The sequence below is a fragment of the Uloborus diversus genome, chromosome 8, assembly GCF_026930045.1.
Source record: "Uloborus diversus isolate 005 chromosome 8, Udiv.v.3.1, whole genome shotgun sequence".
Taxonomy (NCBI): Eukaryota; Metazoa; Arthropoda; class Arachnida; order Araneae; family Uloboridae; genus Uloborus; species Uloborus diversus.
In genome coordinates this window covers 81,371,680-81,388,825 of record NC_072738.1, presented here as the reverse complement: position 1 = coordinate 81,388,825, position 17,146 = coordinate 81,371,680, and the positions used below count along the sequence as shown (strand labels likewise).

Sequence of the window (17,146 nt, the reverse complement as noted above, 5' to 3'; positions counted from 1 at the left end):
TTTAGCCCAACAAGTTCCCCCCTCTTGAAGGAATTTCATCAAAAACCACATTATATACATTAAAAACACTTAACTACATTCACATTATATTTACAAAAAATACATTTGAAAAATAGTTCAAAAAATTTGATACGCCCCCCTTTTTTAAGTTAATCCCAATTAAATATAATTTTACAAAGCTTATTTAAACAATTCTTAGATAGGGGTTTAGTGAAAATGTCCGCGATGTTTACATTCGTCCTCACATATTTAATCAAAAAAATCTTTTGCTCAATTCAATTTCTTAAAAAATGGTACCTTACATCAATGTGTTTTGTACGGGAATTCTCAATGGGAGACTTAGAAAAATCAATTGTTGCAGTGTTATCACAATAAATGACTGTATCCCTAAGCTGGAGGTTTTCAATATTTAATTCACTTATTTCTGCAATTATCCTCTTCAGCCAGACCATTTCTTTTGCATTTCACCAATTGAAATATATTCTGCTTCCATTGTGGATAACGCAACACATTTATGTTTAAATGTCCTCCAATTAATTGGGACCCGATCAATACACAAAATTGATCCCCCCATTGAGACTATCTTCCCGATTAGCGGCGTAATCGGAGTCGGAAAATCCCCGTAGATCTACGCTACTGATTGAACTTAAATTTAGTTTGTATGATATTGTATACTTTAAATATCCTAGCAATCTTAATAGAAAATCCCAATGCTTCCTTCCGGGATTTGCTTGAAATTGGGAAAAAATATTCACCGCATAAGAGATGTCAGGCCGGGTCTTTCCCGCTATGTATGCCATACAACCCAACAAATTTCTGTATGAGAGCAATTCTGCTTCCCTTTTTTCTTCCTCAGTTTTCGTGCAGTCGTCTTTCGACAAAACTGTACCCTTTGAGATTGGGGGGGGGGGGGGGGGGGTTGAATTTGGCACATAGTTATCTGAGAATAACCCCAAGACCTTCGAAATTTAAGAGCTTTGGTGAATAAAAAGATTATTTTTATCTTCCACAAATTCAATCCCCAGTAGCTTTCTGGTTTTCCCCATTTCTTTAATATCATACATGCTTTTAATTTCATTAATTACCTTTTTAATTAAATTTTCATTTTTTGCTAGAATTATTATATCATCTACATAAATAAGAAGAAAAGTGTCTTTGTCTCTGTGATATACACAATTACATCCTTTTAATTTTTGAAAACCAAAACCACAAAGAACACTGTCTATTTCTAAAAACCAGTTTCTTCCGGACTGGTGTAGTCCATAGAGAGACTTCTTCAATTTACAGACAAAATTAGGGTGACTTTTACTGACAAAACCCTCTGGTTGTCTCATGTAGATTTGTTCCTCTAAGTCAGCATATAGGTAAGCATTTTTTACATCAATTTGTGAGTGACACCATTTTAAAAGACATATAAAAATAGAAAAGAAAACTCTCACAAGCGAAAATTCAATTACTGGGCTAAAAACTTCAGAATATGATTCAATTGACTGACGGTCCCCCCTCACAACCAATCTGGCCTTGTATCTTACAATTTCACCCCTGTCATTTACCTTGAGGTCGTAGACCCACCTATTTCCCAAAATTGGTTTCCCCTCTGGTGGAGGTACAAGGTCCCACACCTCTCTTTGCTTAATGACATCTAATTCAGATTCCATGGCCAATTTCCAGTTGTCCACTTCGGGGGTAGCGATACATTGCCTATACGAATTCGGTATAGAAATTTCCACTAAACTTGCTTCTTCACCTTCTCCCGAACTTTCACTCTCGTCACAGATTTCCCCTACTGTTGGATTTTTAGTTGAAAAGTCAAAAAGTTTTGGTTTATATTCTATTTTATTTTCACTACAATATTTCAAAACTTGTTTTAGTGAATTTAATCTTACTTTATTTTTACCGGCAATTGTATAATAAATATCAGTCCTATCCCCGGTCTTTCTCTTTTTGGCTTCTCTAACCCATTTAATTTTTTCACAGGGAGTCTCCTCAATGCTCTCCTGGATTTCCTGTTCAAGTTGAACTTCACTCATAGGCCTGATAAAGTTAAATTTTCTCTCATTTTTATTTTGGACTTTTAATTCCCCCCATTTTTCATTTTCATTGAAATTTACGCTAATAGTCAGGATCCCAGATTCTGTACCCTTTGGTACGTAAGGCGTATCCGACCATGATCCCCTTGGTAGCCCTCATATCTAACTTTTTTAGTTTAGACTTAGGCTGACCTACATAGGCAGTACACCCAAAAATACGTAGGTGTCTCACTGAAGGTTTACGCCCAGAAAACAGTTCAAAAGGGGTTTTGTCCATATTTCCTATTACTGTCCGATTCCTTACATAATTAAAACAAAGAGCGGCTTCAGCCCAAAACTCATCCCCCAATCCAGAATCATTGAGCATAGACCTCACACCATTCATTATGGTTAAATTGTATCTTTCTACAACCCCGTTCATTTGTGGGGTGTAGGAGTTGGTCCGCTCTATCTTTATTCCCTGATTGGTGAGATAGTTCTCAAAATCTTTGTTAACAAATTCTGTTCCGTTATCGGAACGGATAGCCAAAATTTTTGAGTTCAGGAATCTTTCAGTCCTTTTTTGAAAATTGACAAAAACATTAAATGCCTCACTTTTTGCTCTTAAAAAGAAAACATTTTTCTTTTAACAACTTTCTTGAGAAATCATCTATAATTATAAAAATATATTTATTTCCCCCCCAAGGACTCGGTCTGAAGGGGTCCCATCAGGTCCATGTAGAGCAATTGAAGTGCAGAGTTAGTACGTCTTTCTGGCATAGATTTAAACGAGCACTTCCTCATTTTTCCCAATTGACAAGGGTCACAATTGGGTTTTTGCCCCTTCTTAATCTCTAGTCCCTGGACTGCACCAAGTTTACTCGTTTTGGTGATACTCTCCATATTTATATGGCAAAACCTCCTATGCCATTTTTCCATATCAACACTGACCATATTGGCCCCTTCAGACGGGTCCTTGGTCTTAAAAACTTTTGTATAATTAACATTTTCACAATCAATATAAAAATTTGGTTTAACATGATAAAGTTTATTTATTAAATTTGCTGTAAATAGTTTAACATTTTCTTGATTAAAAACACAGATCTTTCCGGGCAACCATTTAAGCTTATAGCCCTGTCTGTCTATACAAGAACCAGAAATTAGGTTGCGTCGCAATGTTGGAGCATAGAAAACATTATTGAGGGTGATGGTAACTAATTTTCCATCTGATTCAATTTTAAAAACTACTTTCCCAATCCCCTCTACTTGGTTCTTCACGTTTCCTACGGCTACCTCCATTTGTGTGTTTTGTACAGGCTCTAGTTCGGCAAACAATGACTTATCTCGACAAAAATAAGATGTACTGCCGCTATCCAATAGCCATGTATCCTCACATTTTGGGTAGGTAGTGTTTGCAGAAATTTCGTTTTCATCTACGGAACAAAACATTCCTGCCTGAGGGTCTTCTTTGGTTTTGAATTTAAAATTCTTATCCTGTTTTACTTTGTTACGGCTCCAACACTTCGACGCAATATGCCCTTTCTTTTTACAAATGTAACAAACTTTATTTTTAACAAGAAATTTACTCCTACCATTTGCCATTCCGGAGTTTCCGGGTTTTGAAAACATTGCCGAATTTTCTACATTAGGCTCTTCGGCCAAATACGTAATCCTGCCTTCCTCAGCCAGTAGTTCGTCTTTTACTTTAGAGAAAGTAAATCTCTCTTCTTCCCATCTGTAGATGGCTTGAACAATACTGCTGAAACTTGAAGGTAAATGCCGTATCAACTGAAAAGTTCTGATTTTTTCTTCCATAATATATCCATTTTCGACTAATTGGTCAAAAATTCCCCCCAACCTTGCAGCGAATAATCCCACCGTTTCACCTTCTTGCATTTTGCAAGAGAAGTAGGATTCCCATAGTACGGCTACTCTGGCCAAAGATGGGGGTTCAAAATTTGTCTTAAGGGCTTTCCAAGCTTCACTGGGATCTTCCAAATTATCAATTAACCTTTTTATGTCTTTTTCTAAGTTTAAATAGATGATGGCTAAAGCTTGGCCACATCTTTTTCTGTCAGCACTAGTTAATTCCCCTTCTTGTTTCTTTTGGGTAACCTCCCATAAATCCCTTTCTATGAGCACCATTGTTATGTCTTTGGACCAGGTAGCCCAATTATGGGAGCCCAACTTCTCGACATTTCTATAATCTTTCTCCATAATAAAAAATGATTCAATTTTCTCCGGGCAGGTCAACCACACGACTCTGCTACCACTTGTTGGATATATTTAGATGTTATAGAGTTAATAGCCTACAGCTAAGCTGAAAATTAGGCAACTCATTTCCAACTGAATTTTGAGGGAGTGGTCTGCCCGAAGAAAATAAAACATGAATCACTTTTTAACATTAAAAACATTTATTTAACATGTATTATAAAATAGTTACATTACAATAGTTTAGTCCTCAAAAAATATTAAATTATGCTAGGTCAAAAGATCTTACAATAAGTCCATGCAGATGTCAAAAGTTCTGTCGGCTTTCCACGGTGAATTCCACACAGGCAGAAGGACGGCATCGCAATTTCCCCATAATTGCACGCAGGTCAGTTCATACCTCAGGCGTCAAATTCACCGTATCCAGGAAAATATTGAAGATGGACTCGCTCCTTAGCATTTGAAGACCAAACAACCCACTTAAGTTGGACTATAACTTTTCATCTTTATGAACATCATAACAGCACGCGCTTCCAAAAACTGGGGGCATCAATGACGAATCATTCGAAAAATCCGACCTCCCCTGAGAGGCCAGTAGCAAAAACTTTACGAACACATACACAAACAACACAAAACGAGAAGACGAGTGAGAGAGATCGAGCTAAGGCCGGTCCGAGTATTTATTGCCAGATCCGACCGTGCTCGTAACAATGTGACGTTACCTCATTTGCATCTTGCAAGAACAGCTCAACCCCGGAAAAACACAGCTTGGGGTTGCACAATTCTTATCTAATTCGACATTCAGCACCCAACACCTCAACAGGTTATCTTATGTGATTGACATGTGCTTTGTCGGAAGTTTACCGACTTCTGCCGAATGGCGGCAACCAATCATAGCGTGCCACAAATTTTCCGAACACTTCCGATTCATACTCAAACATTTGAGTGTCAGTGGCAGGTGGATGGGATTTCCCGTGCAAGGTTTTTCCCGGAATGGCAAAAGGTAAGTTACATTTTTTTTAAAACAATATTAGTGAAATCCTTCAAGAAACAAAAATAAAGGCATTTAGCCCAACAAAATTGAGCATTATTGCATAAAGATTGGAAAAAGCTACAATGAGTTCCCCAATTGTGAAAAATATTTTTAATGTGATGTGTGTGTGTGTGTGTAGTAGGACGTAATAGACTTTTTGTGTAGGCTACACCCAGCATAAAATCATTTTATCAATAAACTATATTTTAAAGTTCCACGCATGCTTTGAAACTGACCAAAATTGCATTAAAATGAAATAACATTGTAATACTCCGTACTTGAAGAAAAAGTGCAGTATTGTGGCAATTAACTGGGAAATTTTATTTTTTTCACTTTATCACACATAAGCGAATGAATAAGCACTCAAATTCAGCTCAGAGTTCAAATGGCACTTATTTTCAAATTAGTAATTAATTGTACGCATCAGGTAAGTTGCAGGCATATAAATTTTTCCGCCAAGTGGCTAGAAGTTTGCAGTGTTAGTTGCTCACTTGCTGTGAGTGTAATTAGAGTCATGGATATCAGCCCTGAAACACGTGCTAAAGTGATTGCACTTAGAGAACACACTTCTAAAACGTTAGAGGAAATAGGCAAAATATGTGGAGTGAGTAAATCAATTGTCGAGAGGATATGGCTGCAGTTTCAGATAACAGGAAATGTTGGAACCAACCATATTGGAAAATAAGCCGAAAAAGATCAACTTAGGCTCGTGACCACAAAAGTTTACATCGAATGAGTGTTATGAATCCTCAGTTAACTAGTTTTGATCTGTCCAAGTCCATGGTGACAGCTGGTGTTGACATTGCACCTTCAACAGTGAGATACAGGGTTTTAGAACGTGGGCGGAGAGCTTGTCGACCATACAAGAAGCAGCTTCTCACGCCTCGTATGAAGAAAAAAAGGTTAGAATGGGCACGGAAATATAAAAGATGGACTGAGGAGGACTGGGAAAAGGTTTTATTTTCTGTGGTTCAGGGATTTAGGTCCAGGTTCGTGAGAAGGATCAAAGGAGAACCTTTTCTTCTGCACCACATTAATCAGGCACTCAAATATCAACCCAAAAAGATGTTTTGGGATTGTTTCTGCATTTCAGGGACATAATCCCTTGTTCCCATAGACGGAATGATGAACAGTGCCAGCTAAGAATCGGTATGGACCCAAATGTGCTTCCAACCATGCCTAAACTTTGGCCGAACGGAGAAATCATGTCTAAACTTTGGCCAAACGGAGATTACATTTTTTCAATAAGACGGCGCAATGTCACACATTGAAGCAAATTTTTAATTTCTGCTCTAAAAACAAACTTACTGTACTGGGTTAGCCTGGAAACTCCCCGGACTTAAATCTGACTGAAAATTTGTGGGCTATCGTTAAAAAACGTCTCCATAAATTTTACAGTACTACGATGGAAAAGCTAATTTCGTCTGTTTTTGGCATATGGTATAATGACGTTGAAATTAAAACTATATGTGCCAGTCTAATACATCCTATGCCAAAACATGTCTGTGATGTTCTTAAGTCTTGAGGATGTCATATTAATTATTAGTTTGAAATGTATTCATAAAAAACTTGAATAAAACTGGTTTTTTTGAAAATAATTTAATTCCCACAATACTGTATTTCAAAACAAGAAAAGTTTTTGTTGAAACCAGTTCCAATTACTCATCATTTATGAATGAATTTGATTTTGCTTGGTTTCCATCTTTGAAACTTCCACTTGCATTCTATTTCAACCCTTTACTTCTGCCAGTTTTCATTGAATATGACAAACAAAAGTATTGAAAATTTTTAATGAACGATAACTAGGGACCAGTGCAGATGCAAATTGGGTCCACTTTGTGGCCCCTTCAAAAAAATTTCCATATTGTAAAAGCAGCCATTTCACAAAATTTCATGTCGTAAAATTAGACCTTTCACAACATTTCATTTGCAAAAACATCACACAATCAATTTCATCACATTTAAACTTAATCAATTTGGGTTTTTTTCACAAAACGCTGACCTAAAAATAAAAAGCTGGATCAAACCCTGATAACCATTTATTATGAGCTAGTAGAAATATAATAACGTGGATATTAAAAGAGCAATAATTTCATATCTATTCTGAAAAGTACTGAATCTTAAAATAAAAATATTTGTACGTATGATACAAAAATTATATAAATTATATAATCTTTTGCTCTTTGTTCCTATTCTTCCCCATGCAATTTTTGTTTCGTAAATATAACATGAATAAGAAGTAGTAAGCTTGGAAACTTTGCTTGTGGTAAATCCATTTGGACTTTTTGAATGTAGAGTAATGATAAACAAAGTTGTATATCAAAACAATAAGTCAAAAATTGTTGAAGTAGAGACAGTGCATGCATTCTAAAAAAGTGATGTTTTAAAAGGACAATTCAATATAAAGCTATTCTTTAGTTATAACCATACATTATCATATCATCATACTTGCCAACTCTACTGTTTTTAAGAGGAGACTCCAGTTTTTGCTTCCATCTCCCGGTTTTCCGTTTTTTAGGATTTTCTCCCGGTTTTGCAGTTTTTTCAGTTAATCATTAAAAAGTTTTACTTCCTTCCCAATAGATGGTGCCCCCTTTCTAGTCATCTACCAATGTCAGGGCAAAAGAATTTTCCAATTAATAACTCATACAGTAAAAATTTATTTTTTGGAAGCTTTCCACATTGCATGTTCAACGAAGCACATGCGTTGCCGAAAATGGCAGCAGATTTCAATCCTTTTACATCTTGAAAATATTTCAATCGTTTTGAAAGTTTGAAACTGTTTTAACATGTGCCACCCCATTTCTACATATTTTATATTTTATTTTCATTACACGTTTTTCCCCCCTGGAATTTAGCAATTAAATTTTTGTAGCTTAAGAAAATTCCCTCCTTATTATTTGGTTTTTCCTTTGCAGTCCTTGAGCGTACATCTGCCAAAAATCCCTGTTTCACTTTAAATTTAGTATTCATGTTATTTAAGAGCATAATTTAATAATTCTGTTGTGAAGATATGTCGCTGGTGAATCACCTAAATACCTCTATTGGAATCTCCTGTTTCTTTTTTCTTCGAAGGTTGGCAAGTATGTATCATACTAATTAGTAATAAAATTTTAAGCCTAATTGCTTTAGCTGGTGTTTTAATATTATTTTGTTTAACAGGTTTAAATTTGTGTAATAAACATTGAAGAGCATGATTTAGTCAACCAAAATAGTTTTGCCATTTTAAACCAATTTTGTCACCGTCATGGCCAAACTATTTTTTTTTCTAGCTAAATATTTGGTTCTGCAATTAGCGCTCTCAAAAAAAAAAAAAAAAAGGCTGATTCCACAATTTGAATTTATTGCTCATATTAAAGTTTTCTTTCACAGGCAAGTATGCCTGGAACACGCTCAGAAGATTGGCAACCCCTTATCATGTACCGTAACAGTCTTGTACATGGAGAAGCCGAACAAGCCCCACCCAAAGCTCCAGGAAGACAATATCGAGGTAGGAAACGTCTAAGGGAAGAAGATGATCCCAGGACAATAGAAGAAGAGCCCAATATCGACCAAGATTCTGATAGAGCTTCTGAGAACTAAAGTGGCATGCTTTCTTATTTGTATTTTGTGTACTCATTTTCAAATGTTATTTCATTAGTTTCATAAAGTTTATGTCTTGTTTACTATTTTCAAATAAAATATTTGATAAAATTGTATTTAGGCTGTGTGTATTATTTTTCCATGCACAAACATACTGGAATTTTAATTGAAATGTTGGATTTTTTTTTTTAAAATAAATTTGTTGTGGACCATTGATGTGAACCGAAGCGTAAAATATACTGCGAAATTCTAAGCTAATTTGCTTTCACATAGATTTGTAATTTTAGATGACAAAAAATAAAATTTTGTTGCCAATTATTTTAAGCTAGGTTCTGGAAAATTCAGTATTACTGCAGATTACGTCTGCAAGTGCTGTCTAATTTTTCGCATAAGGTTGTTAAAGAAATATGATAAAACATCGGGTAAACTAGAGAACTGTAAGAGCTGGAAAGATACTCTTTTAAATATATAAAATGAACTAAGTATGTGTCATTTTTCTACTAAAATGTGAAAATCTTTACTAATAATAAAGCTGAAAGTCTCTCTGTCCGGAGGATGTCTGGATGTCTGACGCGCATAGCGCCTACACCGTTCGGCTGATTTTCATGAAATTTGGCACAAAGCGGGGAATTCAACTGAAACGCGTTCGATCGAATCAGGAACGGTCGAAATTCTCCTTCGAATTCGAATGTTTTCGGAATCGTTCGAATTTTGCACTTCAAGTTGCTTTTTGACGTTTGATCGAAACACGTAGGGTTGCAAGCGAATGTTTTCCTCACTCGACGTTTCGTCATATGGCCGGAAGTTTGAGGCAGCCTATCACAAAATTGAATGAGGGAACGAAGTTACCTGTAACTGCAGCTGTTGCCCTTGTTTACGTTTGTCATGTCATTCTCGTTTCGTGTGTTTATTTTTCCGGATATCTGCAAGTTATCTTCTAGTGTTACATACAAATCTGAAAAAAGACACACACATTTTTTTTTTCTAGAAAGCTACCGAAACTTTATAGCCATAACCATTTATTTGTGTGGTTCATTTTCTTCTTAGAATAAAAAATATTTTTTTTAATCTCATGAAGTTAAAATGTATTGTAATTTTAAATTTTCATGGTTCATTTTAAATCGCAAAAAAATATATTGATCTTACTTTTTCCATGTAACTTGCATCACAAACAATTGTTGCTTTTATTGTTTATTAGTTATAATAATAGCTTAGTTCAATACATTTTGCTTTAAGTTGAATTTTTAGAAGTATATTGAGAGGGGGGTAACCCCCCCTAATACAATTTTATTTTCACAAAGCATTATAGTGAGAAATGTCAACCGAAAATCATGGACTTGAAAACTCTGAATATAACAGATACCCTGTACATAAAACTTTGAAACAAAAAATCTTTTCAATCACATTTTGATTGTTCAGTGGTGTATTACATCTATTAAAAGCAACAGCATAGTTGAAATATTAAAATTTAATGAATAGTTATTAATTGCAAATTATTGATTTGTTTTTACACTTATGATATGTATGTTTTCTGTATAAAAGTAACCTAAATAATTAGAACTTCATTTTATCATTGGATTTAATATTTTTACGAAACAAATTACAGTTAAGTGTTCAGTATTCTGTAAATATTTAATGTAGTTAAATTTCTTTTTACTGATTTATTTTTTTTATAAGAAACATTACTTTAAAAAAAAGAGAGAGAATGTTTGGTTTAGAAAATGACAAAAAATGCAATTTACAAGTAGCAGTATAATTGAGAGAAAGATGCAATCAATAACCAAGTACGGCAAAACAATATAAAAAAATATTTTAACCTTGAAATACTTCCTGCTTTTTTGTAAATAGCATTACAACTTTTTTTTTAAGCAATCACGATTGCTTTTTGTTCTCACTTGACTGTTTTTGGCGTGCTGTGATTTTATTTTCCCACCGCCTCCCTCTGCCAGCACCACTGTCGTCTGGCCTCACGATGCTGCTCCTCCAGCAAAAACCGTCTCCAGGTTGCATCCATATCCTACATACACACACGCATGCCTTCACAACATACACTTACACGCATACCCACACGCTCATGCCTGCACACAGACACATACCCACACACACATGCTTGCACACACGTAAAAAATATGTGATTGCGAAAAACATAATTTGAATTCAAGATGTCAAAATTCAAATTTTTTTTTTTAAATCAGTCCTTACAGAAATTACACTCCTCCCCCTTCCTCAAAAAAAAAAAAAAAAAAAAAAAAAAAAAAAAAAAAAAAAAAAAACAGTTCCTGTAATTAGTCATGCAATGTTTCATTAAACAATAACTACCATTAATTTTAAATTTATCAAAATTATATAAACTTATCAATTGTGAATAGTTAACATTGTTTTCAATAAAACAAAACATTTATTACAAGTACAAACTCATTTATTGCAGATTTGTGCTACACAATTTCTAACATTATTTGCTTTCACAAATGCGGAATTATTAGTTTCCTTTGCTTTCATCATCAGTATCTTTGGCACTCATACTTCTCTAATGTAAGAATCGTAGGTACAACCTGACCATCTTTCAACAACTCCAATTATTTGCAGTTAGTGTCAGAGACCTAAATTACAAAAGAAGGATAAGAGTATCAATGCATTATCAAAAATATGTAACACACAAGGCCGTCCACAGAGATTTTGGGTCTCATCACAAAATGAGTTCCCCCCCCCCTTCATATTGTTTACTTCTATATTCCAAGCCTAGTTTTGAAAATATTGGGCCCCTATCGGGCGCGGTTGTCCCTTCCCTCTCCTGTGCACACTCCTGGTAACAAATAAACTTTTTATTGAGTACACTATCAGGAGTCTCGTCATAAACATACACGTCAAAACAAAAAAATTACCTACGGTAGGATACTTGACTAGATTTTTTCTTGGCAACAGGAAAATAAGCTGACAGCAAGCGAAATAAGTAGTTCAAAGCACTGTGTCGAGGTTTGAAGAGATATTAGGCGTTTTACTTTAAATACATAGTTAATTTGTCAAACTGCTTTTTTTTTTGCTATAATTTTTTTAATTAATAATTTCAATTTTACAAGAAGCAGTCTGTAGTAAATGTGTTAGAATGGAATGTGCCAGCCAATAACTCAAAAACAATTTTCAATCTCTTCTGATTTGCCAAGTAGGTAGCTATAATTTCTGTAAGTTACCGCCCATTGGCCAAGGCTAAGGCAGAAATACATGAAATACACCGCCAGCTCCGTCATTCCAGCCGAGGACTGCAGTTTTGTGCTTATTAGCACTCAATTTGTTTGGCACTCTTGGCTTCCTTAAGAGGTTTTCCACCTCCAGCTCAGTCACTTCCTATGCCGGGCTGTTGAGTGCTAATAAGCACGAAACTGCAGTCCTTGGCTGGAATGACTGAGCTGGCGGTGTATTTCAGGTAGCTATAGTTCGGCCAAACCTAACCTGGCAACAATGCAATACTGAGATAGGATCTGTCTAGCCTTCACAATACTGCCAAGTTAGGTTTGCCCCTAACTATAGTAAGTATAACATTTTATCTGCTAACTCGATTTTTCTACCGAACCTCATTACTTGACTCTGAAGAAAGAAAACAAACTTATCCGTGAAAAATATATATATTTCAGAAAGTTACATGAATTAGTTTGAATATATTAATCAATAATTTCAAAAATAGTGTCGTAAAATGAATCATAATAGATATAATCGAGCTGTATCTCGATATAAGGTCACCCTTCCGGACTGTTTGAAACTGCTCTTAGAAGTGGGTGACTTTATAAACAATTCATATTCATTTGTCTACAGTTTCTTTTAAGCTTAATATATTCGTATACCTAGTGCTGTACCCACTATTCCACTATTCAGTATATCGTTGCTCAGAGCAACAGTGAGCTATCTAATTCCAGAAATAACACTACTGTTGCTCTGAGGTGACGATATGCTCACTGGCCCCTAAAATTTAATGTAGCAGTCTGCGCTATGACACCCCTGTTTAAAGTATATGCTCAGTGCTGGCCTAATCAGAAAAACCTCGGACTTGTAACTGGAGGGTTCCGAGTTCGCTGATGGTTACTGGGACATGTTAAATATGCTGTGGTCACAAAGTCCTCGAAGTGAAACGATACTTCTGATGGTGCTGGACCAGGGATTGCTCAATTTCTGGTACAGCAAGGTTAATCAAAGAAAAGCCAAATAAAAAGCAGCTTTGAAATTGATCTCCTCAGCATTGCAAATCTCAAAGTAACAGGTCAGGCACCAGTTCTACAAATATACTGGATCCAACATGTCACACAGGTGACTTAAGAAAAAAAAAAAGTCTAGGTGACAAGTTGTTTTAGAGCAAGACTCTTTCAGAAGATCTTTCAGATTTTTCCTATTAACTCGGATAAATAATTTGTTGGTAGCCTACATTTTTTTTCTGGCTACCAAGAGTTCACAATTTTTGTCGGACTCTGCACATGCACTGTACGTTGTATATACTATATTAATTTTACATGCATATGTAACACATCATGTTTTGTACTCACAATTTGATATTCTCAGCAAATTTACCTCTTCTGTTCAAGTAGGGAACCCAATAGGTACTTGCACCTTTGTTTGATCAGTTGCATTCCGTCCGTCATTTTCATATTTCTTGGGAACTGACACTTTTGGAAGAATTCCATTCTCCTGCCCCCCTTGGAAGATTCCAGTGTTGAGAAGGTGCAAGTGGACAGCATCTGGAATGTCAAAGAAATTGCTATGAATAATATGATTCAAAGTTCTCAAAATAATGTATTTTTTAATGAAGAAAAAGTTTTTTATTCATTTCCTTAAAAAAATATATATATTATACTCATTTATACAAATAACAAGCATTTAAACGCTTGGAAGAGAGGAGGGAGGAGCAATATACAAAACTGTTTTCTTGAAAACCCAAGTAGTTTAACTAAACCTAGATGCTTCAATTTGTTTATTGAAATCTAATCAGTTACAAGAAGCAAGTTTTTATAGACGTAGTTGTTATTCATAAAACTTAAAATAAATTTAAAAAAACACTAGTATTTTCAGTAATAAGCAATACCTTTTAATTAACCTTAGATGTAAGCAGTAAAAGAATTTTCGGAAGTAGATATATTTATTAAATAAAGTAATAATTCATTAAATAATTTCATAATTCATTAAATAATTTCATAAAATAATCAAGACTCAATGCTGTCATATGTTACAATTACTTCGTAATTAGAGGAACTTTTATAAAGTAGCTTCTTGGCAAACAAATTTTGATTTAATTTTGGAAGCTTGTCACGATGTTATCAAGTTTAGAAAAGGAAGAATGTTCGAACTAGATAAAAACTTAATTTTAAGCAGCAATCATCGTTACAGAAGTCATAAAAGTATTTATTTGTAATAAAAATGTAACACTCACCTGCAAATCAACTGCGGATGCGAATATAGCAAAATATTTGTCATCGGCGTTAGCGATTTCTGGCCGCTACACTTCGTACGCCATTGCTGGAAGATAAACAAAAATCAATCGAATCTTCCCAATCGTTCGAATTCAACCACTCGGATGGGTCACGTGGTACAAAACGTTCGAATCGTTTCAGTTGAAGCCGGAGTCGCTGCTTTTGATCGAAGCGTTCGATGGAAAAGGGGAAAACGTTCAAAAAATGTTTCAGTTGAATCTGCCCCAAAGTTAGTATGTAGCATGGGGGTGTGCACCTCGAAGCGATTTTTCGAAAATTTGATGTGGTTCTTTTTCTATTCCAATTTTAAGAAAAAAAAAAAAATCATAAGATGGACGAGTAAATTACGAAATTATCATAACGTGGAACCGAAACATGGGCACAAGCCAATTGGCGAGATACGAAATTATCATAACGTGGAACCGTAAGATGGGTACAAGCCAACTGGCGAGAAAATTCACCATACATTATTTGTAAATATACAGGCGAACCAAAAGACCTTTTGATTTTTCTATTACGGGCAAAGCCGTGCGGGTATCACTAGTTTTGAATACATTGTGTACCATTGATGTCAACTGAAGCACATAATATATTGTAGTCTGCAATTACCCAGACTGTGATCACAATTTTTCTTTTTTGAAATGAAATTTTTAGCAAACAAATGCAACTGTTTTATAATTATTTATTATAATTTTTGTCCCAGAAACATACTACCAAAACTTGGAATTACTGAATTTTGCAGTTTGATTCAAGTTGAAATTCAAGATGCTTATACATAGATTTTGTGGTTTAGGTTGACAAAATAAAATTCTGTTACCAATTATTTTAATCAATGTTCCAAAAAATTCTGTGTCACTGCAGTTAACGTTTACAAGTGCTGTCTGTAGTTTTTCATGTAAGGTTGTTAAAGAAATGTAATAAAACATTGGATGGACTGAAGGGCTAGAAGGAGACTTTTAAATATAAAAAATGAGCGTTTAACTTAAGTCTATGTAATTTTTCTCCTAAACATAGATAGGTACAGAATCAAATTAAGTCTGCAATGTAATATTAATGTAATAGTTGAAATAAAGTACCTACTTGAAGAAAAAGTGCCAATTTCAGCAATAAATTCCACTGTGACATGCATTACGTTGTTATTTTAGCATGAAATTACGTTGGTTGTAATACTGAAAAATTAAAAACTGTCAAAACACACACACTGCAATTTTAAATCACCTGATCAATAGACATCCTGTATAGGGGATATTCTATACATTAAAATACATTGTGGGCTGTTTAAATATTACAGGGTTCGTACAGGTCATGGAAATCCTGGAAAGTCATGGGAAAATTAATATTTTTATTAAAAGACATGGAAATTTATTTCAAGTCATGGAAAAATGTCTTGGGCAATAAGAAAGTAACCGAAGCTAAAAGAGCATTAGAAATCTTCAGTGATTTAACAGTATTGCATGTAAAAGCTATTTACAATGGAAAACTAAACCATCCCAAAAACAAATCTGGGTTTTGGAATCCTATTGCGTCTGCGTCTGTAACAGCCGTCCACCTTTTTTTGTTGTGGTTTTACTGCTGGGACATCTCACTTGTTGGAATTCACAATTATTTTCAGCACTTCTTATATTTTATATTTTTTTGGAACTGGACTTGCACGTTCTAGATTTTGCCACACCCACTTAAAAAGTATAATTCAATTGCATCCGAGTTAATTTCAACCACTCATAAAAAATCATTATTAAACATGTCAGACTTTATCTTAATTTGTTGAAGGCTTTAGAAAATAAACATTTAGTCAGGTGATAAAACAAAGAAATAGGGAATTCTAATACTTAAAAAAATAAATTTACTGAAAAACGAGGATTTACTTCAATGAACGAAAATAATGTCAAGCTGCATAGATTATTAGATACACTGTTGACACCTAAGGGCAATATTTTTATGAAGTAAATTTATTTTGGAAAAGTTTGTAATGACTCATTGAACTTTGTCCCATTTATTAATATTCTGCCCCATTTATTACTATTGTGCTCTGTTTATTAAATATTTATTACTTTAAACATCTATATATTGCATTCCCTATATTTTTACCTTACTTAAATTAAAAAGATAAGAATAGATATTAGTTTCTGTACTATGCGCAGCTGTTTTTTCAGTCATAAGTAAATGCTTTGATAAGGTAGTGGCATTCACACAATAGTTTGCTAATACCCATTGCAGCAAATAGTATTATTCACTTCGTGTAACATCACTGGGGGCGCTAGGAAATGCCCGACAGGGCGTCATAGATATATTTTTTAAATTTAAAAATCCCCCCTCCCCACCTTTCTTTTTTTATTAAAAATTAATAATTCTTACCACTATAACAAAACAAATAGAGATTTTGCATTTGTAGCCTATTTCATATAAAAGTAAAGGATATTTATTGAAACTACTAGATTAAATGATAAAAATGTACCTACTTAAGTTTTATTTTCTATAATGACGGTAGAGATAACTAGGTTCATTTAAATTTTTCCCACATTTTGGATGGTGCCCAGGCCCTCTCAGCCCCTCCCTTATATACGCCCTTGACTTGAGTGATGTTTGGAAAAGAAATAGGGATTCGACACTCTTCCTCAGATCATTTTAGGGAAATGAAGTTTTAAATACTCAATTGTGGGTCATCTTTGATGGCGTTCGGGGAAGGAATGTTGTTTGGTAACTTTCCTTCAGATGTTTTCCAAAATTAACGTTCTAAAAACATAATTTTGGCTTACCTTTGGTTGCCTAAAAGTAAAGTATTAGGTTAGGGGACCCCTTCCATCCCTATATTTTATTTATTTCAATTTTAAAATGCTGTGAGAAAGCCTCACCCAACTTTT

General features: G+C 34.6%; 1 protein-coding gene across 1 annotated transcript in view; it reads left to right on the top strand.

The window, feature by feature from the left end:
* Nucleotides 1-8,949, top strand: part of LOC129227389 (cohesin subunit SA-1-like) — a 36,814-nt gene extending 27,865 nt beyond the window's left edge. The window contains exon 6 of the mRNA XM_054861940.1: nucleotides 8,626-8,949. Within this exon, the coding sequence (XP_054717915.1) occupies nucleotides 8,626-8,835 (210 nt within the window). The 3' untranslated portion in view covers nucleotides 8,836-8,949. The remainder of the gene's footprint in view (nucleotides 1-8,625) is intronic.
* The last annotated feature ends 8,197 nt before the right edge of the window (nucleotides 8,950-17,146 follow it).